The sequence below is a fragment of the Oncorhynchus nerka genome, linkage group LG20, assembly GCF_034236695.1.
Source record: "Oncorhynchus nerka isolate Pitt River linkage group LG20, Oner_Uvic_2.0, whole genome shotgun sequence".
In the NCBI taxonomy this organism is placed as follows: Eukaryota; Metazoa; Chordata; class Actinopteri; order Salmoniformes; family Salmonidae; genus Oncorhynchus; species Oncorhynchus nerka.
In genome coordinates this window covers 79,280,998-79,308,702 of record NC_088415.1, presented here as the reverse complement: position 1 = coordinate 79,308,702, position 27,705 = coordinate 79,280,998, and the positions used below count along the sequence as shown (strand labels likewise).

At 44.7% G+C, this 27,705-nt stretch overlaps 1 protein-coding gene across 1 annotated transcript; it reads right to left on the bottom strand.

Moving 5' to 3' along the window:
- Window positions 1-12,182: 12,182 nt before the first annotated feature.
- Window positions 12,183-13,488, bottom strand: bpnt2 (3'(2'), 5'-bisphosphate nucleotidase 2). The gene is made up of 2 exons (XM_029621272.2): window positions 13,048-13,488; window positions 12,183-12,785 (listed from the first exon to the last, which is right to left on the bottom strand). Exons 1-2 carry the CDS (start codon window positions 13,223-13,225, stop codon window positions 12,514-12,516), a joined length of 450 nt encoding a protein of 149 aa, XP_029477132.1. The 5' UTR covers window positions 13,226-13,488; the 3' UTR covers window positions 12,183-12,513.
- Window positions 13,489-27,705: the final 14,217 nt, after the last annotated feature.

Below are 27,705 nucleotides of genomic sequence, written 5' to 3'. Positions count from 1 at the left end.
GCCGTCTGAGTTTTATCTCAAGTTTTGGGGTATACTTGGACCAGTGGTCCTCGAAGTCTTGAAGGCCATCCTTGAGACTGGGGTCCCGGGGGGATCAATGGCTGTTGGTGTGCTGTCACTTTTATATAAGAAGGGGGAAGTAACAGACCTTGGCAACTGGCGGCCGTTGACCATGATGTGTGTAGATTACAAGCTACTTGCAAAGGTTTTAGCAGACCGGTTGCGTACAGCCCTTCGCTACGTCGTCCATGAGGATCAGACGTGCGGGGTACCTCTCGTCTGGGGTCATTCAGGGGTGCCCACTCTCGGCTCTCCTCTTCGTTCTGTACATGGAGCCTCTGGGGGCTGCCATTAGGGCAGACACAGGGATGGAAGGCTTGTTGATCCCTGGAAGTGGTGGGCTGCGTGTTAAGATGACGCAGTACGCCGACGACACTTCCTTGCTGCTGTGCAAGGACTCGTGCCTGACAAGGTCCCTTGCCATCTTTGGGGATTTCACCCGAGCGTCGGGAGCAGTTCCAAACCATGCAAAGTCTTCCGTCAAGTTTTTTGGAAGATGGTGCGGTAGAACGGATGTGCCTGGGTGGTTATCTCTCTGTGAGAGGGCCCTTAGGATTCTCGGGGTCCATTTTGAGACCTCCGGCTCAGCGACGCTAAACTGGAACATGCGTATCGCAGTGGTACAGAGGAAGCTAGCAATGTGGAAGGCTAGGTATTTGTCTTTTATGGGCAAAGTCCTGGTCCTAAAGGTGGATGTGTTGCCGTCTCTTTTGTATTTGGCGTACATCTACCCATTGCCGGCTTGTCTGAGGAGGCCTCTAGTGAGGCTTGTGTTTCAGTTTATGTGGAGTGGCAGGTGCGAGTGGGTCGCCAGGGCACGCATGATCTGTCCCATCGGGGAGGGAGGTAGGGGGATACCACATTTCCCCCTCAAGCTGGACACAATTTTTGTTTCTTTCTTGTTAATGGAGCTTGCTCATCCAGTGATACACCCGTCCGGTTACCTCCTGCGGGTGTTCTTCTCGTATCAGGCGAGAAGCGTAATGGTGTGGTCTAACACGGGTCCTCGGGCGGAACAGCTGCCGTGGCACTTTGGTCATGTGGGCATCTCGGAAGTGGTCTGGGAGGGAGTGCAGGCACGGGATCTGGACAACAGGCTCAAGGACCTGAATTGGTTGAGCCTCCATAAGTGCTTGCCGGTACGTTCCATCATGTACCGGTATAGTTTGGTGCAATCCCCCACCTGTCCAAGATCCTCTTGTGGCAGAGAGGAGACTGTGCGCCATGTCTTTTGGGACTGTGCCTTTGCCGGAGTAGTATGGGCTAGGGCACGGGTGTTAGGTTTGGTAAGGGGGGATTTTGTATTGACGTGGGCCAGGTTAGAGAGAGGTGTAGGGAGAGCGAGAGGGACGGATAGGGACAGGTTTCTGCTCTGGCTTCTCATGAGTCTCTTTAAACGGGGGCTGTGGGAAGCCAGGCAGAACATGGTGAAGACAGGGAGAGATTGTGGAGTGGAAGGGATAGTGAGGAGGGTGGAAGGAGATTTGAGGGGGAGGATGAAGAGGGAGGAGAGGAAGTGGGGGCAGCATGCTGCTCGGGAGAGGTGGAAGGGGGGTTTAGGGCTGGGTGTCATTTAGATTTGTAAGGGGATAGATTAGGGACGGGGAGATAAGGAACGGTATTTTGTAGGGTGACTGGGAGGGAAGATGCTCCCCTGAGGTTTTGTTTGCGGTTTATGTTTAGTTAAATTAGTTAAATTAAAATACCATTATTTGAGTATGTATGAAAATTATGAGTTGTAAAGAATGAATGGTATTGAAGATAATAAATTATTTTTTATTAAAAAAATTAAAGATAGGACTGTTTAGGTTTTCGCACATTTATTGTTTTGTTAGTTATTTCATGTCTAGTTCCTTTATTAAAGAACATGAATAACCACCACGCTGCATTTTGGTCCGCTTCTCCTTCACCACAGGAAAACCCTTACAGAATCACCCACCACAACAGGACCAAGCGGCGTGGTGATGGGCAACAGCAAAAGCAGCAGCAGGAGAGGCAACAGAGGCAGCAGCAGCAGGAACAGCAGCAGCAGCAGTGGGAGAGGCTGCACTACTTGGAGAAATGGACTTGGGAGGAGATTCTAGACGGGAAAGGACCCTGGGCAGAGCCAGGGGAATATTGCCGCCCAAAGCCGAGCTGGAGGCAGCAAAAGCAGAGAGGCGGCATTATGAGGAGCTAGCACGGCAGAGCGGATGGAAGCCGGAGAGTCAGCCCCAAAAATTTCTTGGGGGGGGCACAGGGAGAGTGTGGCAGAGTCAGGAGTCAGACCTGAGCCAACTCCCCCTGTTTATCGTAAGGAGGAAACCAGAACCAGGAGTTAATGGGGAGATTGGAGGAGAGCGATATGAGGGAGTTGCTGTGTTGGTGCATGAGACACGGAATTCGCCCGACGGAGCGTGTTGAGGATTTGATGACACCTGGGTCAGCTCTCCATACTCGTCCTGAGGTGCGTGCTAGTTGTCTGGTGAAGACTGTGCCAGCCTCACGCACCAGGCCTCCTGTGCATCTCCCTAGCCTTGCACGTCCTGTGCCATCTCAGCACTACAGTGCTCTTAGCAGTGCTAACCGCGGCGAGCGTGGTGCTGGTCAGGCACCGTGTTATGCGGTGGTTCGCACGGTGTCCCCAGTACGCGTGCTTAGCCCGGTGCGCTACATCCCAGCTTCCCACATCTGCCGGGCTAGGGTGAAGATCCAGCCAGGGCGGTTAGTGCCAGCCCTGCTCTCAAGATCTCCAGTACGCTTTCACGGTCCGGTCCATCCAGTGCCACCTCCACACACCAGCCCTCCGGTGGCAGCTCCCCGCACCAGGCTTCCTGTGCGTGTCCTCGGCCCAGTACCACCAGTGCCAGCACCACGCATCAGGCCTACAGTGCGTCCCGCCTGTCCAGCGCTGCCGGAGCCTTTCTCCTCTCCAGCGCAGCCAGAGTCTCCCGCCTGTCCGGCGCTGTCAGAGCTCCCGCCCCTCATTCCAGATGCACCAGAGCCCCTCATTCCAGAGGCGCCAGTGCTCTTCAGTCCAGCGCTGCCAGAGCCTTCTTCTCTATTTCTATGTTTGGCCTGATATGGTTCTCAATCAGAGGCAGGTGTTAGTCATTGTCTCTGATTGGGAACCATATTTAGGTAGCCTGTTTTGTGTTGGGTTTTGTGGGTGATTGTTCCTGTCTCTGTGTTTGCACCAGATAGGGCTGTTTAGGTTTTCGCACGTTTATTGTTTTTGTTAGTTTATTCATGTATAGTGTCTTTATAAATTAAACATGAATAACCACCACGCTGCATTTTGGTCCGCCTCTTTCACCAGAAGAAAACCCTTACACTGGCACTCCAGATTGAAATTACGAATGGCCTGCACGCACTCTGAGCACACTCTGGCACTCCAGATTGAATTTATGAACACACTCTAAATTGGATAGATTTAAGCATTACGTGACACAGTGACCAGTGGTGGAAAAAGTACTCAATTGTCCAACTTGAGTAAAAGTAATGATTTTAAAATGACTCAAGTAAAAGTGAAAGTCCCCCAGTAAAATACTACTTGAGTAAAAGTCTAAAAGTATTTGATTTTAAATATACATAAGTATCAAAAGTAAATGGAATTGCTAAAATGTATTAAAAGTAAAAGTTTAAACCATTTAAAATTCCTTATATTAAGCAAACCAGAAGGCACATTTATTTAAATATTTTTTATTGACGGATAGCCAGGGGCGCACTCCAACACTCAGACATAATTTACAAATTAAGCATGTCTTTAGTGAGTCCGCCATATCAGAGGCATTAAGGATGACCAGGGATGTTCTCTTGATAAGGGTGTGAATTGGACCATTTTCCTGTCAAAACATAACGAGTACTTTTGGATGTCAGGGAAAATGTATGGAGGAAAAAGTACATTTTCTTTGGGAAGGTACTGAAGTTAAAGTAAAAATGTAAATGGTAAAGTACAGATACCCCCCAAAACTGCTTAAGTAGTACTTTAAAGTATTTTCAAGTACTTTACACCCCTGACTGTGACCTGGGTTTTGTTGCCAGGCAACAGACATACACTCTGACATATGTAGACCGGTCGATTGTCCCGCCAGACCTGACCATTGTTCACTGGTTTCTCGCTATTAGTGTTATAAAAAGGTATTCAGTGTTGAAACACTGAACCTCTGAATTAAAGAGCACGGGGTACAACATATAGCTGTAATGAGAGAGCGAGAAAGAGAGAGAGAGAGACATAGACAGAGAGACAGACAGAGAGACCAGAGATAGAGACAGGGACATAGACAAGAGAGACAGAGATAGATAGAGCTGGACAGAGAGAGAGAGCGAGAGAGAGAGAGAGACCGACCAAGCTAGAAAGAAGCCTTTTACCTTTACAGGAATCAAATAGAAAGGAATTTCTTTTGATTACATTTCAATGAAAATTGCACCTTTTATCCCCCCAAAAAACTTACCATCACTGTGTGAACAAAATCACAGTAGGTAAACTACTCTTTCAGTCCAAAAAAGTTGTGAAAAACCAGGCAATTTAATTCAAGGAAATAATTTATATAAAAGGACATTAATCTTGCTCAATTTCAGACATGGCAGGAAGAAAACAGAGTGCTTCTGACATTCACAGTCAATCCATTGCATGCAAATCCACTCTATTCATACTTTTGTGCACATTTTAAGAAGACAGAAACTGCTGTGATGACAGGTTAATTCACTTGTTCCATTCAAGGACTATTTTGGAAGCAGAGAATGAAAGCAATTAAAAGCGAGCCAGGATTCAGAGGGCATGCGTGGGTTGGAGTTTGGTGTGTAAAATTGAAATGAGAGAATACATTATTGAAAAATGGTTGTCTGTGCCTCATAAGCCAGAGATGGGTGCTGGAAGGTAGGACTTTGTAAGTGAATAGCTGTTTGGGTCATTAGTTTAGTTTTACCATGGCACATCATGTGATTGTGTGCCTATACAGGGTTATGGTAAATCTGCTATTTAAATACAGAGTTCAACCTTGAAACACAATAGGGTCGTAAAATAGATGGACTCCAGTCGGAGAACTCAGCTAAAACAATGTTCTTTGATAAACGGAATGGCCATGCAAATGTCTCCATCTTCTGGTAAAATTGTATTTGTCACATCCGCCGAATACAACAGGTGTAGTAGAACTTACAGTGAAAAGATTACTTACAAGCTTCAACCAACAATGCAGTATAAACATTTAAAAACGCCTAAAAATAAAACAATATGAATAAGAAATAAAAGTAACAAATAATGAAAGAGCGGCAGTAAAATAACAATAGCAACGCTATATACAGGGGGTGCCGGTACAGAGTCATTGTGCAGACTATATACAGGGGGTGCCGGTACAGAGTCATTGTGCAGACTATATACAGGGGGTGCCGGTACAGAGTTAATGTGCAGACTATATACAGGGGGTGCCGGTACAGAGTCATTGTGCAGACTATATACAGGGGGTGCCGGTACAGAGTCAATGTGCAGACTATATACAGGGGTGCCGGTACAGAGTTAATGTGCAGACTATATACAGGGGGTGCCGGTACAGAGTCAATCTGCAGACTATATACAGGGGGTGCCGGTACAGAGTTAATGTGCAGACTATATACAGGGGGTGCCGGTACAGAGTTAATGTGCGGGGGTACCGGTTAGTCGAGGTAATATGTGGCAAGAAAAAGTATGTGAATCCAAATCCCTGGATTTCTGCATAAATTAGTCATACAATTTGATCTGATCTTCATCTAGGTCACAACAATAGACAAGCACAGTCTGCTTAAACTAATAACACACAAACAATTATACATTTTCATGTCTTTATTGAACACACCGTGTAAACATTCACAGTGCAGGGTGGGGAAAGTATGTGAACCCTTGGATTTAATAACTGGTTGACCCTCCTTTGGCAGCAATAACCTCAAACAAACGTTTTCTGTAGTTATGAATCAGATCTGCACAACGGTCAAGAGGATTTTGGACCATTCCTCTTTACAAAACTGTTTCAGTTCAGCAATATTCTTTGGATGTCTGGTGTGAGCCACTCTCTTGAGGTCATGCCACAGCATCTCAATCGGGTTGAGGTCAGGACTGGGCCACTCCAGAAGGTTTATTTTCTTGTGTTTGAAGCCATTCTGTTGTTGATTTACTTCTGTGTTTGGGTCGTTGTCCTGTTGCATCATCCAACTTCTGTTGAGCTTCAATTGGCGGACAGACAGCCTTATATTCTCCTGCAAAATGTCTTGATAAACTTGGGAATTCATTTTTCCATCGATGATAGGAAGCTGTCCAGGCCCTGAGGCAGCAAAGCAGCCCCAAACCATGATCCTACCTGCACCATCATTTACAGTTGGGATGAGGTTTTGATGTTGGTGTGCTGCGCCTTTTTTCCCTTCCACACATAGTGTTGTGTGTTTCTTCCAAACAACTCAACTTTAGTTTCATCTGTTCACAGAATATTTTGCCAGTAACACTTTTGCAAACTTCAGACATGCAGCAATGTTTTTTTGGACAGCAGTGACTTCTTCCATGGTGTCCTCCCATGAACACCATTCTTGTTTAGTGTTTTACATATCATAGACTAGTCAACAGAGATGTTAGCATGTTCCAGAGATTTCTGTAAATCTTTAGCTGACATTCTAGGATTCTTCTTAACCTCATTGAGCATTCTGCACTGTGCTCTTGCAGTCATCTTTGCAGGATGGCCACTCCTAGAGAGAGTAGCAACTGTGCTGAACTTTCTCCATTTATAGACAATTTGTCTTGCCATGGACTGATGAACATCAAGGCTTTTAGAGATACTTTTGTAACCCTTTCCACCTTTATGCATGTCAACTATTCTTAGGTCTTCTGAGATCTCTTTTGTTCTAGACATGATTCACATCAGGCAATGCATCTTGTGAATAGCAAACTCAAATTTTGTGAGTGTTTTTTGTAGGGCAAGGCAGCTCTAACCAACATCTCCAATCTCATCTCATTGATTGGACTCCAGGTTAGCGGACTCCTGACTCCAATTAGCTTTTGGAGAATTCATTAGCCTAGGGGTTCACATACTTTTTCCAACCTACACCGTGAATGTTTCAATTATGTATTCAATATAGACAAGAAAAATACAATAATTTGTGTGTTATTAGTTTAAGCACACTATGTTTGTCTATTGTTGTGAAGATCAGATCAAATTTGATGACCAATTTATGCAGAAATCCAGGTAATTCCGAAGGGTTCACATACTTTTTCTTGCCATTGTACATGTAGGTAGAGGGGCATCAAGGTGGCAAATAGTCTGGTAGCCATTTGATTAAATGTTCAGGAGTCTTATGGCTTGGAGGTAGAAGCTGTTTAGAAGCCTCTTGGACCTAGACTTGGCGTACCGCTTGCCAGGCGATAGCAGAGAGAACAGTCTATGACTAGGGTGGCTGGAGTTTTTGACCATTTTTAGGGTCTTCCTCTGACACCGCCTGGTATAGAGGTCCTGGATGGCAGGAAGCTTGGCCCCAGTGATGTACTGGGCCGTACGCACTACCCTCTGTAGTGCCTTGCGGTCGGAGGCCGAGCAATTGCCATACCAGGCCATGATGCAACCAGTGCTCTCGATGGTGCAGCTGTAGAACCTTTTGAGGATCTGAGGGCCCATGCCAAATCTTTTCAGTCTCCTGAGGGGGAATAGGTTTTGTCGTGTCCTCTGTCTTGGTGTGCTTGGACCATGTTTTTTGTTGGTGATGTGAACACCAAGGAACGTTTGCCGATGACACAACAGTGGTAGGCCTAATCACCGACAACAACGAGACAGCCTAGGTAGGAGATCAGACGGCCAGGTCTCCTGACCTCCTCGCTATAGGCTGTCTCGTCGTTGTCGGTGATCAGGCCTACCACTGTTGTATCATCGGCAAACTTAATGATGGTGTTGGAGTCATGCCTGGCCGTGTAGTCTAGAGTGAACAGGGAGTACAGGAGTGGACTGAACACGCACCCGAGGGGCCCCCGTGTTGAGGATCAGCGTAGTAGATGTGTTGTTACCTACCCTTACCAACTGGGGGCGGGCCGTCAGGAAGTCCAGGATCTAGTTGCAGAGGCAGGTGTTTAGTCCCAGGGTCCTTAGCTTAGTGATGAGCTTTGAGGGCACTATGGTGTTGAACGCTGAGCTGTAGTCAATGAACAGCATTCTCACATAGGTGTTCCTTTTGTCCAGGTGGGAAAGGGCAGTGGGGAGTGCAATAGAGATTGCATCTTTTTGGTATTTTATTAGGATCCCCATTAGCTGTTGCAAAAGCAGCAGCTCCTCTTCCTGGGGTTCACACAAAACATGAAACATAATACAGAATGTCATTAGACAAGAACATTTCAAGGACAGAACTACATACATTTTTTAAAAGGCACACACAGCCTACATGTCAATACATACACACAAACTATCTAGGTCAAATAGGGGAGTGGCATTGTGCCGGGAGGTGTTGCTTTATCTAAAACCAGGTTTGCTGTTTATTTGAGCAATATGAGATGGAAGGAAGTTCCATGCAATAAGGGCTCTATATAATAATGTACGTTTTCTTGAATTTGTTTTGGATTTGGGGACTATGAAAAGACCCTTGGTGGCATGTCTGGAGCGATAAGTGTGTGTGTCAGAGCTGTGTGTAAGTTGACTATTCAAACAATTTGGGATTTTCAACACATTGTTTCTTATTACAATGAAGAATCTGTGGATCTGTTAGGGCGGTATGCAAATTGGAGTGGGTCTAGGGTTTCTGGGATAATGGTGTTGATGTGAGCCATTACCAGCCTCTCAAAGCACTTCATGGCTACGGACGTGAGTGCTACGGGTCGGTAGTAGTGTTCTTGGGCACAGGGACTATGGTGGTCTGCTAAAACATGTTGGTATTACAGACTCAGACAGAGAGGTTGAAAATGTCAGTGAAGACACTTGCCAGTTGGTCATCGCATGCTCGGAGTACACGTCCTGGTAATCCGTCTGGCCCTGCGGCCTTGTGAATGTTGACCTGTTTAAAGGTTTTACTCACAGTATTTTAATCTTTTTAAATGAATTTATCTTATTAACACTTTGTTCTAGCTAGCTATTTGTGTAGGTAGCTATCAAGTAAACCCAATGATAATATTTTGTCCTTTTCAGTGGTTTTACACTGGGTTTTTATTCACAGTAGTTCCACTCAATGTAAGACATGTTGGTAAAAAAAAAAAAATATTCTGCTGTTATCCCTTCACAAAAATACATTCTGCTGTTATCCCTTCCAAAAATACATTCTGCTGTTATCCCTTCACAAAAATACATTCTGCTGTTATCCCTTCACAAAAATACATTCTGCTGTTATCCCTTCACAAAAATACATTCTGCTGTTATCCCTTCACAAAAATACATTCTGCTGTTATCCCTTCACAAAAATACATTCTCCTTTCAAAACATGACCAGCACTTATAGCAATGGGTTAAATTAACAGACAGGGATAGCTTTGAACATGTATTTCTCATCAACAGTACAACATAACCATGAGGGCATGCAGCAATAGTAACACCACACATCAAACGATCTAGATCACGTAGGAAGTAGTCATAACCCAGTCAGTGATCTCATGCACAGCACCATTTCATGTAAAACACAGAGGGAAGTTGGAGAAACACAGTCACATTATAACAGCTATATGTACAGGCTTAGCATACACAGCCAGTTCAGACATACAACATACGCTCATGCTGTACAAAAAGTCATTTTGAGAAAGCACAGTTGGACAATAAAAATGTGTTTTGGCCAAAATGAGCATTGAGACGATTCGCACTCAACATCCCAACTGCCACTTAGCAATATTTCAAAATTACAGATTTTTTTCCAATTTATGTTGACTTATTCAGACTATTCTTGAGGGCAAAGTAGTAATGACAGTGGTTCCTAGGTGACAGAGTCATGGGAAGAATCCCATGCCAATTCCACCTAGTCGGCAACAGGTTTACTACTTGATAGTGAGGCTTCCGAAAGGAGCAGTGGAGCCCTCGATGACTCGACAATCAGCGTTTGACTCCGGAGTGATCAAGTGCGATCCGAGTGCTCGGTTTGATATCCAGCCTTAGTATTCACAGTGCTAGAGCAGGGATATCCATGTCTGAATGGTCTATTGTGAATCTGAACATCCCTACTGTATATGGGAAAAATCATCAACAAACATCAAAAAAAAAAAAAAACCTGTTGCTGACAAATTAGCATGTTTAACTAATAAAAGTATTTGCAACAATGGTTTCTTATTTGCAAATGTAGCAACTACACTAGCTACATATAGATGTAACACACTGTATAGCCTTGCCCCAGAAGTGGAGTCAGGAAAGCTGCAGTACCTAGTGAATTCACACATGCTATTCATAAAAAAGAAGTGGAAATTGCACTTTCACATACATACACACACAATAATACACTAAAACTAATATGCATATTTAGGAAGTACCATGCTTTTAAAAACAACCCTCAAATTCAATTCACATTGTAGCAGCCCAAATCCCACCCCTGCATCATGTGTTAAGCTATAGTTAAACAAATGATCCCCTCATAGTTACCCTGTCTAGCATAATGTAAATGTTCTGTAGGAATGAGCAACTAAAAGAAGAAACCTCACAGGATCAAGGTTATTGTGCTACAATGAAAATGACTTCTATGAAGAAAACGCTCTTGATTCATCCCTCTACCTTCACCAGCAATCAATCCAATTTCAAGACTAGTCATTCAACTGAGACTGCTCTTCTCTGTATCACGGAGGCCCTCCGCACTGCTAAAGCTAACTCTCTCTCCTCTGCTCTCATCCTTCTAGACCTATCGGCTGCCTTTGATACTGTGAACCATCAGATCCTCCTCTCCACCCTCTCCGAGTTGGGCATCTCCGGCGCGGCCCACGCTTGGATTGCGTCCTACCTGACAGGTCGCTCCTACCAGGTGGCGTGGCGAGAATCTGTCTCCTCAACACACGCTCTCACCACTGGCGTCCCCCAGGGCTCTGTTCTAGGCCCTCTCCTATTCTCGCTATACACCAAGTCACTTGGCTCTGTCATAACCTCACATGGTCTCTCCTATCATTGCTATGCAGACGACACACAATTAATCTTCTCCTTTCCCCCTTCTGATGACCAGGTGGCGAATCGCATCTCTGCATGTCTGGCAGACATATCAGTGTGGATGACGGATCACCACCTCAAGCTGAACCTCGGCAAGACGGAGCTGCTCTTCCTCCCGGGAAAGGACTGCCCGTTCCATGATCTCGCCATCACGGTTGACAACTCCATTGTGTCCTCCTCCCAGAGCGCTAAGAACCTTGGCGTGATCCTGGACAACACCCTGTCGTTCTCAACTAACATCAAGGCGGTGGCCCGTTCTTGTAGGTTCATGCTCTACAACATCCGCAGAGTACGACCCTGCCTCACACAGGAAGCAGCGCAGGTCACTAATCCAGGCACTTGTCATCTCCCGTCTGGATTACTGCAACTCGCTGTTGGCTGGGCTCCCTGCCTGTGCCATTAAACCCCTACAACTCATCCAGAACGCCGCAGCCCGTCTGGTGTTCAACCTTCCCAAGTTCTCTCACGTCACCCCGCTCCTCCGCTCTCTCCACTGGCTTCCAGTTGAAGCTCGCATCCGCTACAAGACCATGGTGCTTGCCTACGGAGCTGTGAGGGGAACGGCACCTCAGTACCTCCAGGCTCTGATCAGGCCCTACACCCAAACAAGGGCACTACGTTCATCCACCTCTGGCCTGCTCGCCTCCCTACCACTGAGGAAGTACAGTTCCCGCGCAGCCCAGTCAAAACTGTTCGCTGCTCTGGCCCCCCAATGGTGGAACAAACTCCCTCACGACGCCAGGACAGCGGAGTCAATCACCACCTTCCGGAGACACCTGAAACCCCACCTCTTTCAGGAATACCTAGGATAGGATAAAGTAATCCTTCTCACCCCCCCCACCCCTTAAAAGATTTAGATGCACTATTGTAAAGTGGCTGTTCCACTGGATGTCTTAAGGTGAACGCACCAATTTGTAAGTCGCTCTGGATAAGAGCGTCTGCTAAATGACTTAAATGTAAATGTAAATATCCCACAGGTGTCAAGAAGAACGACAACTACAGAGTGTTCCAACACATTTGTTCCTTTCCACACCAGGCATTGACTAAGTTTCCATGCCAATCAAAGGCGCCCATCTCTTAGCAACAAACTGAAGCTGGGCACATGGCTTTTCCTTGTCCAACTTATTAGCACTTTCTATGATAGAAAATGCAAGGACTGACTTATCTTTTTACAAATACTATGTTTTTTTTAAATGGTGAAAGGAGTTTGAAGGAGAAACTGGTGGGCTTTGTAATATTGTCTTGTCCCAGATTGTGCGGTCCTCTCATCTGTGTTTGTTTGGTCTTCAAGGCTTGTGGTCATCTTGTCTGTTTGTCCTTGATCATCTGTGTATGAACATAATGGAGTGAGTGTAAATATCTGTGTGTGTTTTTCAGTGTTTGTCAGCAGAGTCCCATGCAGGCAGTTTCGCCACCAGGGCTTGGTGGTCCACCTTGACACTGGCTAGCAGACCACCATTGTTGCCTGCCACTCCCGAATAGTCTATCTCCTCGCCCTTCAGTGTGGTCATGTGACCTCCCAGGGCTGTGAGCAGGCCATTTCCGGCACAGATGTCCCACTTCTTGATGAAGGTCACATGGATGTACATGTCTGCCTTCCCAATGTCCTCATCACTGGGGTCCAGCAGAGCCAGCACCTTATAGCCTATGGAGAGTAGAAAATACCAGATCAACATCCACAAAACAGTGAAATAATTGTGTAAATACCTGACAGGGTGTTATTCCAATCACATAACACCTATTAAAAACTGAAGCCCACAGAAATATGTATACTTATAAAAATGGCAAATGAAAGCCTAATCGTATGACGCATTCACAGCTCACCCAAGACTACTTCTATGGCCAGATAATGATTAAGAAATTATACATTTGGGTGAACAAACTTCACACAAACAAAAGTGCAGTACCTGCGCCCCCTGCTGGGAGGATGACTGTTGTGGTCCCGAAGGCCTCCTCGATGAAACCCTTCACCTTCCCAGCGTGGGACTTGGACACAATGACCTTGGGGGAGTTCATGTTGTAGCTGGTGCGAGGCTTCAAATTAGATCCGTCACCAACCAAGGCCCAGGCTGTGGACAGTAACATATGTATTGTGTAGAGCAAGGGTATTCAAATCTTCTTTTGCGCAATCAGATCAGCTCTGAAAAAGATCTGATGTCATTAGTCAAGCCCAATTAGTGAGAAAAAAAAGAAGAATTAGACTGCCTGTGTAAGTATCCCAGGTCTAAATCAGTCCCTGATTAGAGGTTATGAAATAATTATCGTTGGGCCTGGACTGGACACCCGAATAGCAGAGCTTTGCTCTACGGCCTGTCTATGCCTCCTGTACCATCGGGACCCAATGCAGCCATTCACCAACAAAGACACCTTATAGTGAGTTCCCCTCCTGGGTGATTCCTCAAAGGAGTGACTTAGCCTCTGATGTCACTAGTGGTGAACAACTCAAGAATTTTGAGTCGAATTCGGACATTTTCGACTTCTAGTTCCGACTAGCACATAAACACGGCAACGGTATATGAATCACGCACTGTCGGCAGGGCCAGAGTTCAAATGTAAATTGTTTATTTTTCGGGTCATGCATATCCCATAGCCTTTCGAAATGTATTTGTTTTCAGCAAATAAAAGTTTACATTTTGGTCATTTAGCTAACAGTCTTATCCAGAAGGATATTATTCCAGCATTCAACTAAGGTAGGTAAGACAACAACACAATCATTGCTAGTAAAAACGTTCCTGCGAGTACTAGTAAGACTAGTGTTAGTGCAAAGCCTTTTTTAACAATCACTCCGTATTTTAACGTACATAACACATTAACACACGTGACATATTTATGCAGTGAATTCGTAATTATTAGCTATACAAATGATTGAATTTTATTTGACCGTGCTTCCAACCACTAGATGTCAGCATATACTACAAGGTCTATCACCAGCGTCTACTTATTTTACATGATTTGTCCAAAAAAATATAGCGGAGAGCAAAACTATATCGAGTTACCATGATCCATATGCAGGCTTGATTGATTCAGCAATACCTTCAATAAATCATCCCTGTACAAAAAAGGTTAAATATATACCCCTCATGTCTATTAGGATACATCAAATTTCAACAAGGCTGGGAATGTGACTCCTTCCCAGAATGGGTTAATTTGTTTCTTAGCACATAGTGATTAGGAAGGAAGGAAAACAAATTGATCATGGCCTAAGACAATTCCCTATCTGGTCTGAGCCTGTGTAGCTCAATTGTAAACTTTAAAAAAAATGTATACTTTACATTTTCTTCTACAGTATTTCATCTGTATGCCAAGCACACATGCCAGCCTATGTGGGCATCTCTATAATGATGTGAAATAGGTTACCCCATGGGGATGGGGGCATGTTGTACTGTGTCTGTGGTAACAGTCATTTGTCTGTCTCAGCCTCTTCCTGGCCTCCTGTCTGCCAGCCCCAGACATGTCCTCCCCAGGAGGGTGCTGTGTGGAGAGGGGATTTGATGTGTGTGTGTGATAGAGCGAGGGGGGACCACATGTTTGCTGGTGTGATCAAAGAACAGTCGTCATTGAAGAAGTGTACTCATCAGGATTTCATAGCAATGATGAGTACAACATGATTTTGACATCCGTGTGTCAACGAATTGAGTAGAGCCCCCTTTTCAGTAAGATCATTTCACATAGCAATGACTTCACATAGAAATGATTGAGGCAGGAATGAGGTGAAATATGCATCCCTGTACCCATAGAAGGGTGTATGGGGTTTTGACTTACAATCCTTTCAGGTGATGTAAAAGAGCCATAAGTCAAAACCCCATACACCCTTCTATGGGTGCAGGAATGCATATTTCACCTCATTCCTGCCTCAATCATTACTATGTGAAATGCTCTTGCTGAAAAGGAGGCTCTACTCACAGTGTAAGGGGATAGGAATATGTACATAAGGATATATGAATGAGTGATGGTACAGAGCAGCATACGAATGTCAAAATCATGTTGTACTCAACGTTACAGCATCATGTCATCTCTACAATAGCTACATTTCTACACTAAATCAACTACCAAGGACAACGAGACATTCCTCTATCCCAGTGGTTTTCAACCTGTGGTCTACACATTTCTTTCAAGATTATTTTATAGAATGAATATTTTTGTGTGTGATTTTATTTTTTTTCTTCTTCCAATAATAAAAGTTGGGAGTATTAATGGTATTAGAAGGAATTTTACATTACATTTCACAATACAAATGGTTTATAATAACACTAATAGGTCTTTAATCTGTTACATTCCCTGATAAAATGTAGTCTAAATTTGTCCGCCAAGATATTCAATGTTAACAAATTCTGCGAATCCACAATAGTGGTTCTCAAGAGCTTTTGACTGTGATTTGGTGACCACGGAACAGAAAATGTTGGGAACTGCTGTTCTATCCATTACACACAGGAATGTTATTTAAGATAAATACTCACAGATTCAACTTCTGAACCTGAGACCTTCAATTTCTTCATGTTTTACATCAAAAGAACACACATTTGGGTGTAACAGGGATCATAAAGTATCATCTGAACACTGGTATTGCCTACCCTCCCATGGTCCACTTGACCTGCTCACCTGATGGCAAAATAACCCATAACTAGGACCTAGAGTTATTCCTGGTCAGTTCATTTGGTCAGGCAGAAGTCTAAAAAATAGAAATAGAACTAGAAATACTAAAGTAAGACTAAAGTACAATTAACTTTAACTTACGGATGAGCCCCCACTTATCACAGGCCGGCTCATAGCCTATGGCAAAAATGAGGGGACACAAACAACAATCCCTGCAAAATGAGGGGACACAAACAACAATCCCTGCAAAATGAGGGGACACAAACAACAATCCCTGCAAAATGAGGGGACACAAACAACAATCCCTGCAAAATGAGGGGACACAAACAACAATCCCTGCAAAATGAGGGGACACCAACAACAATCCCTGCAAAATGAGGGGACACAAACAACAATCCCTGCAAAATGAGGGGACACAAACAACAATCCCTGCAAAATGAGGGGACACAAACAACAATCCCTGCAAAATGAGGGGACACAAACAACAATCCCTGCAAAATGAGGGGACACAAACAACAATCCCTGCAAAATGAGGGGACACAAACAAATATCCCTGCAAAATGAGGGGACACAAACAAATATCCCTGCAAAATGAGGGGACACAAACAACAATCCCTGCAAAATGAGGGGACACAAACAACAATCCCTGCAAAATGAGGGGACACAAACAACAATCCCTGCAAAATGAGGGGACACAAACAACAATCCCTGCAAAATGAGGGGACACAAACAATCCCTGCAAAATGAGGGGACACAAACAACAATCCCTGCAAAATGAGGGGACACAAACAACAATCCCTGCAAAATGAGGGGACACAAACAACAATCCCTGCAAAATGAGGGGACACAAACAACAATCCCTGCAAAATGAGGGGACACAAACAACAATCCCTGCAAAATGAGGGGACACAAACAACAATCCCTGCAAAATGAGGGGACACAAAAAAATATCCCTGCAAAATGAGGGGACACAAACAAATATCCCTGCAAAATGAGGGGACACAAACAACAATCCCTGCAAAATGAGGGGACACAAACAACAATCCCTGCAAAATGAGGGGACACAAACAACAATCCCTGCAAAATGAGGGGACACAAACAACAATCCCTGCAAAATGAGGGGACACAAACAATCCCTGCAAAATGAGGGGACACAAACAATCCCTGCAAAATGAGGGGACACCAACAACAATCCCTGCAAAATGAGGGGACACAAACAACAATCCCTGCAAAATGAGGGGACACAAACAACAATCCCTGCAAAATGAGGGGACACAAACAACAATCCCTGCAAAATGAGGGGACACAAACAACAATCCCTGCAAAATGAGGGGACACAAACAACAATCCCTGCAAAATGAGGGGTCACAAACAACAATCCCTGCAAAATGAGGGGACACAAACAACAATCCCTGCAAAATGAGGGGACACAAACAACAATCCCTGCAAAATGAGGGGACACAAACAACAATCCCTGCAAAATGAGGGGACACAAACAACAATCCCTGCAAAATGAGGGGTCACAAACAACAATCCCTGCAAAATGAGGGGTCACAAACAACAATCCCTGCAAAATGAGGGGACACAAACAACAATCCCTGCAAAATGAGGGGACACAAACAACAATCCCTGCAAAATGAGGGGTCACAAACAACAATCCCTGCAAAATGAGGGGTCACAAACAACAATCCCTGCAAAATGAGGGGACACAAACAACAATCCCTGCAAAATGAGGGGTCACAAACAACAATCCCTGCAAAATGATGGGGGACACAAACAACAATCCCTGCAAAATGAGGGGACACAAACAACAATCCCTGCAAAATGAGGGGACACCAACAACAATCCCTGCAAAATGAGGGGACACAAAAACAATCCCTGCAAAATGAGGGGACACAAACAACAATCCCAAAATGAGGGGCAAAATGCAAAATGAGGGGACACAAACAACAATCCCTGCAAAATGAGGGGACACAAACAACAATCCCTGCAAAATGAGGGGACACAAACAACAATCCCTGCAAAATGAGGGGACACAAACAACAATCCCTGCAAAATGAGGGGACACAAACAACAATCCCTGCAAAATGAGGGGACACAATCCCTGCAAAAACAACAATCCCAACAAAAATGAGGGGACACAAAAACAATCCCTGCAAAATGAGGGGACACAAACAACAATCCCTGCAAAATGAGGGGACACAAAACAACAATCCCTGCAAAATGAGGGGACACAAACAACAATCCCTGCAAAATGAGGGGACACAAACAACAATCCCTGCAAAATGAGGGGACACAAACAACAATCCCTGCAAAATGAGGGGACACAAACAACAATCCCTGCAAAATGAGGGGTCACAAACAACAATCCCTGCAAAATGAGGGGACACAAACAACAATCCCTGCAAAATGAGGGGACACAAACAATCCCTGCAAAATGAGGGGACACAAACAACAATCCCTGCAAAATGAGGGGACACAAACAACAATCCCTGCAAAATGAGGGGACACAAACAACAATCCCTGCAAAATGAGGGGACACAAACAACAATCCCTGCAAAATGAGGGGACAACAAAATGAAACAACAATCCCTGCAAAATGAGGGGACACAAACAACAATCCCTGCAAAATGAGGGGACACAAACAACAATCCCTGCAAAATGAGGGGACACAAAAACAATCCCTGCAAAATGAGGGGACACAAACAAAACAATCCCTGCAAAATGAGGGGACACAAACAACAATCCCTGCAAAATGAGGGGTCACAAACAACAATCCCTGCAAAATGAGGGCACACAAACAACAATCCCTGCAAAATGAGGGACACAAACAACAATCCCTGCAAAATGAGGGGACACAAACAACAATCCCTGCAAAATGAGGGGACACAAACAACAATCCCTGCAAAATGAGGGGACACAAACAACAATCCCTGCAAAATGAGGGGACACCAACAACAATCCCTGCAAAATGAGGGGACACCAACAACAATCCCTGCAAAATGAGGGGACACAAACAACAATCACTGCAAAATGAGGGGACACAAACAACAATCCCTGCAAAATGAGGGGACACAAAAACAACAATCCCTGCAAAATGAGGGGTCACAAACAACAATCCCTGCAAAATGAGGGGACACAAACAACAATCCCTGCAAAATGAGGGGACACAAACAACAATCCCTGCAAAATGAGGGGACACAAACAACAATCCCTGCAAAATGAGGGGTCACAAACAACAATCCCTGCAAAATGAGGGGACACAAACAACAATCCCTGCAAAATGAGGGGTCACAAACAACAATCCCTGCAAAATGAGGGGGCACAAACAACAATCCCTGCAAAATGAGGGGACACAAACAACAATCCCTGCAAAATGAGGGGACACCAACAACAATCCCTGCAAAATGAGGGGACACAAACAATCCCTGCAAAATGAGGGGACACAAACAACAATCCCTGCAAAATGAGGGGACACAAACAACAATCCCTGCAAAATGAGGGGACACAAACAACAATCCCTGCAAAATGAGGGGACACAAACAACAATCCCTGCAAAATGAGGGGACACAAACAACAATCCCTGCAAAATGAGGGGACACAAACAACAATCCCTGCAAAATGAGGGGACACAAACAACAATCCCTGCAAAATGAGGGGACACAAACAACAATCCCTGCAAAATGAGGGGACACAAACAACAATCCCTGCAAAATGAGGGGACACAAACAACAATCCCTGCAAAATGAGGGGACACAAACAACAATCCCTGCAAAATGAGGGGACACAAACAACAATCCCTGCAAAATGAGGGGACACAAACAACAATCCCTGCAAAATGAGGGGACACAAACAACAATCCCTGCAAAATGAGGGGACACAAACAACAATCCCTGCAAAATGAGGGGACACCAACAACAATCCCTGCAAAATGAGGGGACACAAACAACAATCCCTGCAAAATGAGGGGACACAAACAACAATCCCTGCAAAATGAGGGGACACAAACAACAATCCCTGCAAAATGAGGGGACACAAACAACAATCCCTGCAAAATGAGGGGACACAAACAACAATCCCTGCAAAATGAGGGGACACAAACAACAATCCCTGCAAAATGAGGGGACACAAACAACAATCCCTGCAAAATGAGGGGACACAAACAACAATCCCTGCAAAATGAGGGGACACAAACAACAATCCCTGCAAAATGAGGGGACACAAACAACAATCCCTGCAAAATGAGGGACACAAACAACACAAACAAACAACAATCCCTGCAAAATGAGGGGACACAAACAACAATCCCTGCAAAATGAGGGGACACAAACAACAATCCCTGCAAAATGAGGGGACACAAACAATCCCTGCAAAATGAGGGGACACAAACAACAATCCCTGCAAAATGAGGGGACACAAACAACAATCCCTGCAAAATGAGGGGACACAAACAACAATCCCTGCAAAATGAGGGGACACAAACAACAATCCCTGCAAAATGAGGGGACACAAACAACAATCCCTGCAAAATGAGGGGACACAAACAACAATCCCTGCAAAATGAGGGGACACAAACAACAATCCCTGCAAAATGAGGGGACACAAAAAACAACAATCCCTGCAAAATGAGGGGACACAAACAACAATCCCTGCAAAATGAGGGGACACAAACAACAATCCCTGCAAAATGAGGGGACACAAACAACAATCCCTGCAAAATGAGGGGACACAAACAACAATCCCTGCAAAATGAGGGGACACAAACAACAATCCCTGCAAAATGAGGGGACACAAACAACAATCCCTGCAAAATGAGGGGACACAAACAACAATCCCTGCAAAATGAGGGGACACAAACAACAATCCCTGCAAAATGAGGGGACACAAACAACAATCCCTGCAAAATGAGGGGACACAAACAACAATCCCTGCAAAATGAGGGGACACAAACAACAATCCCTGCAAAATGAGGGGACACAAACAACAATCCCTGCAAAATGAGGGGACACAAACAACAATCCCTGCAAAATGAGGGGACACAAACAACAATCCCTGCAAAATGAGGGGACACCAACAACACAAAATGAGGGGACACAAACAACAATCCCTGCAAAATGAGGGGACACAAAAAACAATCCCTGCAAAATGAGGGGACACAAACAACAATCCCTGCAAAATGAGGGGACACAAACAACAATCCCTGCAAAATGAGGGGACACAAACAACAATCCCCAAAATGAGGGGGACACAAACAAAATCCCTGCAAAATGAGGGGACACAAACAACAATCCCTGCAAAATGAGGGGACACAAACAACAATCCCTGCAAAATGAGGGGACACAAACAACAACACCCTGCAAAATGAGGGGACACAAACAACAATCCCTGCAAAATGAGGGGACACAAACAACAATCCCTGCAAAATGAGGGGTCACAAACAACAATCCCTGCAAAATGAGGGGTCACAAACAACAATCCCTGCAAAATGAGGGGACACAAACAACAATCCCTGCAAAATGAGGGGACACAAACAACAATCCCTGCAAAATGAGGGGACACAAACAACAATCCCTGCAAAATGAGGGGACACAAACAACAATCCCTGCAAAATGAGGGGACACAAACAACAATCCCAAAATGAGGGACACAAACAACAATCCCTGCAACAATCCCTGCAAAATGAGGGGACACAAACAACAATCCCTGCAAAATGAGGGGACACAAACAACAATCCCTGCAAAATGAGGGGACACAAACAACAATCCCTGCAAAATGAGGGGACACAAACAACAATCCCTGCAAAATGAGGGGACACAAACAACAATCCCTGCAAAATGAGGGGACACAAACAACAATCCCTGCAAAATGAGGGGACACCAACAACAATCCCTGCAAAATGAGGGGACACCAACAACAATCCCTGCAAAATGAGGGGACACCAACAACAATCCCTGCAAAATGAGGGGACACAAACAACAATCCCTGCAAAATGAGGGGACACAAACAATCCCTGCAAAATGAGGGGACACAAACAACAATCCCTGCAAAATGAGGGGACACAAACAACAATCCCTGCAAAATGAGGGGACACAAACAACAATCCCTGCAAAATGAGGGGACACAAACAACAATGGGGGACACAAACAACAATCCCTGCAAAATGAGGGGACACAAACAACAATCCCTGCAAAATGAGGGGACACAAACAACAATCCCTGCAAAATGAGGGGACACAAACAACAATCCCTGCAAAATGAGGGGACACAAACAACAATCCCTGCAAAATGAGGGACACAAACAACAATCCCTGCAAAATGAGGGGACACAAACAACAATCCCTGCAAAATGAGGGGACACCAACAACAATCCCTGCAAAATGAGGGGACACCAACAACAATCCCTGCAAAATGAGGGGACACAAACAACAATCCCTGCAAAATGAGGGGACACAAACAACAATCCCTGCAAAATGAGGGGACACAAACAACAATCCCTGCAAAATGAGGGGACACAAACAACAATCCCTGCAAAATGAGGGGACACAAACAACAATCCCTGCAAAATGAGGGGACACAAACAACAATCCCTGCAAAATGAGGGGACACAAACAACAATCCCTGCAAAATGAGGGGACACAAACAACAATCCCTGCAAAATGAGGGGACACAAACAACAATCCCTGCAAAATGAGGGGACACAAACAACAATCCCTGCAAAATGAGGACACCAACAACAATCCCTGCAAAATGAGGGGACACAAACAACAATCCCTGCAAAATGAGGGGACACAAACAACAATCCCTGCAAAATGAGGGGACACAAACAACAATCCCTGCAAAATGAGGGGACACAAACAACAATCCCTGCAAAATGAGGGGACACAAACAACAATCCCTGCAAAATGAGGGGACACAAACAACAATCCCTGCAAAATGAGGGGACACAAACAACAATCCCTGCAAAATGAGGGGACACAAACAACAATCCCTGCAAAATGAGGGGACACAAACAACAATCCCTGCAAAATGAGGGGACACAAACAACAATCCCTGCAAAATGAGGGGACACAACAACAATCCCTGCAAAATGAGGGGACACAAACAACAATCCCTGCAAAATGAGGGGACACAAACAACAATCCCTGCAAAATGAGGGGACACAAACAACAATCCCTGCAAAATGAGGGGACACAAACAACAATCCCTGCAAAATGAGGGGACACAAACAACAATCCCTGCAAAATGAGGGGACACAAACAACAATCCCTGCAAAATGAGGGGACACCAACAACAATCCCTGCAAAATGAGGGGACACAAACAACAATCCCTGCAAAATGAGGGGACACAAACAACAATCCCTGCAAAATGAGGGGACACAAACAACAATCCCTGCAAAATGAGGGGACACAAACAACAATCCCTGCAAAATGAGGGGACACAAACAACAATCCCTGCAAAATGAGGGGACACAAACAACAATCCCTGCAAAATGAGGGGACACAAACAACAATCCCTGCAAAATGAGGGGACACAAACAACAATCCCTGCAAAATGAGGGGACACAAACAACAATCCCTGCAAAATGAGGGGACACAAACAACAATCCCTGCAAAATGAGGGGACACAAACAACAATCCCTGCAAAATGAGGGGACACAAACAACAATCCCTGCAAAATGAGGGGACACAAACAACAATCCCTGCAAAATGAGGGGACACAAACAACAATCCCTGCAAAATGAGGGGACACAAACAACAATCCCTGCAAAATGAGGGGACACAAACAACAATCCCTGCAAAATGAGGGGACACAAACAACAATCCCTGCAAAATGAGGGGACACAAACAACAATCCCTGCAAAATGAGGGGACACAAACAACAATCCCTGCAAAATGAGGGGACACCAACAACAATCCCTGCAAAATGAGGGGACACAAACAACAATCCCTGCAAAATGAGGGGACACAAACAACAATCCCTGCAAAATGAGGGGACACAAACAACAATCCCTGCAAAATGAGGGGACACAAACAACAATCCCTGCAAAATGAGGGGACACAAACAACAATCCCTGCAAAATGAGGGACACCAACAACAATCCCTGCAAAATGAGGGGACACAAACAACAATCCCTGCAAAATGAGGGGACACAAACAACAATCCCTGCAAAATGAGGGGACACAACAACAATCCCTGCAAAATGAGGGGACACAAACAACAATCCCTGCAAAATGAGGGGACACAAACAACAATCCCTGCAAAATGAGGGGACACAAACAACAATCCCTGCAAAATGAGGGGACACAAACAACAATCCCTGCAAAATGAGGGGACACAAACAACAATCCCTGCAAAATGAGGGGACACAAACAACAATCCCTGCAAAATGAGGGGACACAAACAACAATCCCTGCAAAATGAGGGGACACAAACAACAATCCCTGCAAAATGAGGGGACACAAACAACAATCCCTGCAAAATGAGGGGACACAAACAACAATCCCTGCAAAATGAGGGGACACAAACAACAATCCCTGCAAAATGAGGGGACACAAACAACAATCCCTGCAAAATGAGGGGACACAAACAACAATCCCTGCAAAATGAGGGGACACAAACAACAATCCCTGCAAAATGAGGGGACACAAACAACAATCCCTGCAAAATGAGGGGACACAAACAACAATCCCTGCAAAATGAGGGGACACAAACAACAATCCCTGCAAAATGAGGGGACACAAACAACAATCCCTGCAAAATGAGGGGACACAAACAACAATCCCTGCAAAATGAGGGGACACAAACAACAATCCCCAAAATGCAAAATGAGGGGACACAAACAACAATCCCTGCAAAATGAGGGGACACAAACAACAATCCCTGCAAAATGAGGGTCACAAACAACAATCCCTGCAAAATGAGGGTCACAAACAACAATCCCTGCAAAATGAGGGGTCACAAACAACAATCCCTGCAAAATGAGGGGTCACAAACAACAATCCCTGCAAAATGAGGGTCACAAACAACAATCCCTGCAAAATGAGGGGACACAAACAACAATCCCTGCAAAATGAGGGGACACAAACAACAATCCCTGCAAAATGAGGGGACACCAACAACAATCCCTGCAAAATGAGGGGACACAAACAACAATCCCTGCAAAATGAGGGGACACAAACAACAATCCCTGCAAAATGAGGGGACACAAACAACAATCCCTGCAAAATGAGGGGACACAAACAACAATCCCTGCAAAATGAGGGGACACAAACAACAATCCCTGCAAAATGAGGGGACACAAACAACAATCCCTGCAAAATGAGGGGACACAAACAACAATCCCTGCAAAATGAGGGGACACAAACAACAATCCCTGCAAAATGAGGGGACACAAACAACAATCCCTGCAAAATGAGGGGACACCAACAACAATCCCTGCAAAATGAGGGGACACAAACAACAATCCCTGCAAAATGAGGGGACACAAACAACAATCCCTGCAAAATGAGGGGACACAAACAACAATCCCTGCAAAATGAGGGGACACAAACAACAATCCCTGCAAAATGAGGGGTCACAAACAACAATCCCTGCAAAATGAGGGGACACCAACAACAATCCCTGCAAAATGAGGGGACACCAACAACAATCCCTGCAAAATGAGGGGACACAAACAACAATCCCTGCAAAATGAGGGGACACAAACAACAATCCCTGCAAAATGAGGGGACACAAACAACAATCCCTGCAAAATGAGGGGACACAAACAACAATCCCTGCAAAATGAGGGGTCACAAACAACAATCCCTGCAAAATGAGGGGACACAAACAACAATCCCTGCAAAATGAGGGGACACAAACAACAATCCCTGCAAAATGAGGGGACACAAACAACAATCCCTGCAAAATGAGGGGACACAAACAACAATCCCTGCAAAATGAGGGGACACAAACAACAATCCCTGCAAAATGAGGGGACACAAACAACAATCCCTGCAAAATGAGGGGACACAAACAACAATCCCTGCAAAATGAGGGGACACAAACAACAATCCCTGCAAAATGAGGGGACACAAACAACAATCCCTGCAAAATGAGGGGACACAAACAACAATCCCTGCAAAATGAGGGGACACAAACAACAATCCCTGCAAAATGAGGGGACACAAACAACAATCCCAGCAAAATGAGGGGACACAAACAACAATCCCTGCAAAATGAGGGGACACAAACAACAATCCCTGCAAAATGAGGGGACACAAACAACAATCCCTGCAAAATGAGGGGACACAAACAACAATCCCTGCAAAATGAGGGGACACAAACAACAATCCCTGCAAAATGAGGGGACACAAACAACAATCCCTGCAAAATGAGGGGTCACAAACAACAATCCCTGCAAAATGAGGGGTCACAAACAACAATCCCTGCAAAATGAGGGGTCACAAACAACAATCCCTGCAAAATGAGGGGACACAAACAACAATCCCTGCAAAATGAGGGGACACAAACAACAATCCCTGCAAAATGAGGGGACACAAACAACAATCCCTGCAAAATGAGGGGACACAAACAACAATCCCTGCAAAATGAGGGGACATAAACAACAATCCCTGCAAAATGAGGGGACACAAACAACAATCCCTGCAAAATGAGGGGACACAAACAACAATCCCTGCAAAATGAGGGGACACAAACAACAATCCCTGCAAAATGAGGGGTCACAAACAACAATCCCTGCAAAATGAGGGGACACAAACAACAATCCCTGCAAAATGAGGGGACACAAACAACAATCCCTGCAAAATGAGGGGTCACAAACAACAATCCCTGCAAAATGAGGGGGCACAAACAACAATCCCTGCAAAATGAGGGGACACAAACAACAATCCCTGCAAAATGAGGGGACACAAACAACAATCCCTGCAAAATGAGGGGACACCAACAACAATCCCTGCAAAATGAGGGGACACCAACAACAATCCCTGCAAAATGAGGGGACACAAACAACAATCCCTGCAAAATGAGGGGACACAAACAACAATCCCTGCAAAATGAGGGGTCACAAACAACAATCCCTGCAAAATGAGGGGTCACAAACAACAATCCCTGCAAAATGAGGGGACACAAACAACAATCCCTGCAAAATGAGGGGACACAAACAACAATCCCTGCAAAATGAGGGGACACAAACAACAATCCCTGCAAAATGAGGGGACACAAACAACAATCCCTGCAAAATGAGGGGACACAAACAACAATCCCTCCAAAATCCCAACCAGCGCCTGATGCGTTGGGCTTTGTTCTTGCAACCATTCAACCTTGATATTAGACACATTAGTGGTAATGATAATTTCATTGCTGATGCTCTGTCCCGTGCTCCTTTAACCTAGTTTGTATCTTCTCTCTGCTCCTCCAGGTATGATCCTGTTTTGTTTGTTCCTTTGTAGTTTTACGTAGTTTTCACTCAGTCATATTCACACACACAGATTCATGCATCCCTGCACTTTACATACACCCTACATTATGATACTTTCACACCTCATTCCTTTTTCTTTGTTTAAAGTTAATAGTTTTTGGTTTATAATAAAGAACCTTTTTGATTGGCCTGTTGTTCGTGTCCCCTTATTTTTGCCACAGGCTATGAGCCGGCCTGTGACAACATTTTTGCATGACAAGTAATTTTGCTTGACAAGTAATTTGTCCAACAATTGTTTACAGACAGATTATTTCACTTATAATTCACTGTATCACAATTCCAGTGGGTCAGAAGTTTACATACAGTAAGTTGACTGTGCCTTTAAACAGCTTGGAAAATTCCAGAAAATTATGTCATGGCTTTAGAAGCTTCTGATAGGCTATTGACATCCTTTGAGTCAATTGGAGGTGTACATGTGGATGTATTTCAAGGCCTACCTTCAACCTTGGTGCCTCTTTGCTTGACATCCTGGGAAAATCCAAATAAATCAGCC

Coding starts and splice junctions, on each gene's coding strand:
- bpnt2 (XM_029621272.2), bottom strand. CDS start 13,225: ATGTTACTGTCCACAGCCTGGGCCTTGGTTGGTGACGGATCTAATTTG. Junction 12,786..13,047: donor CCTCCCAGCAGGGGGCGCAG/GTACTGCACTTT, acceptor TACTCTCCATAG/GCTATAAGGTGCTGGCTCTG.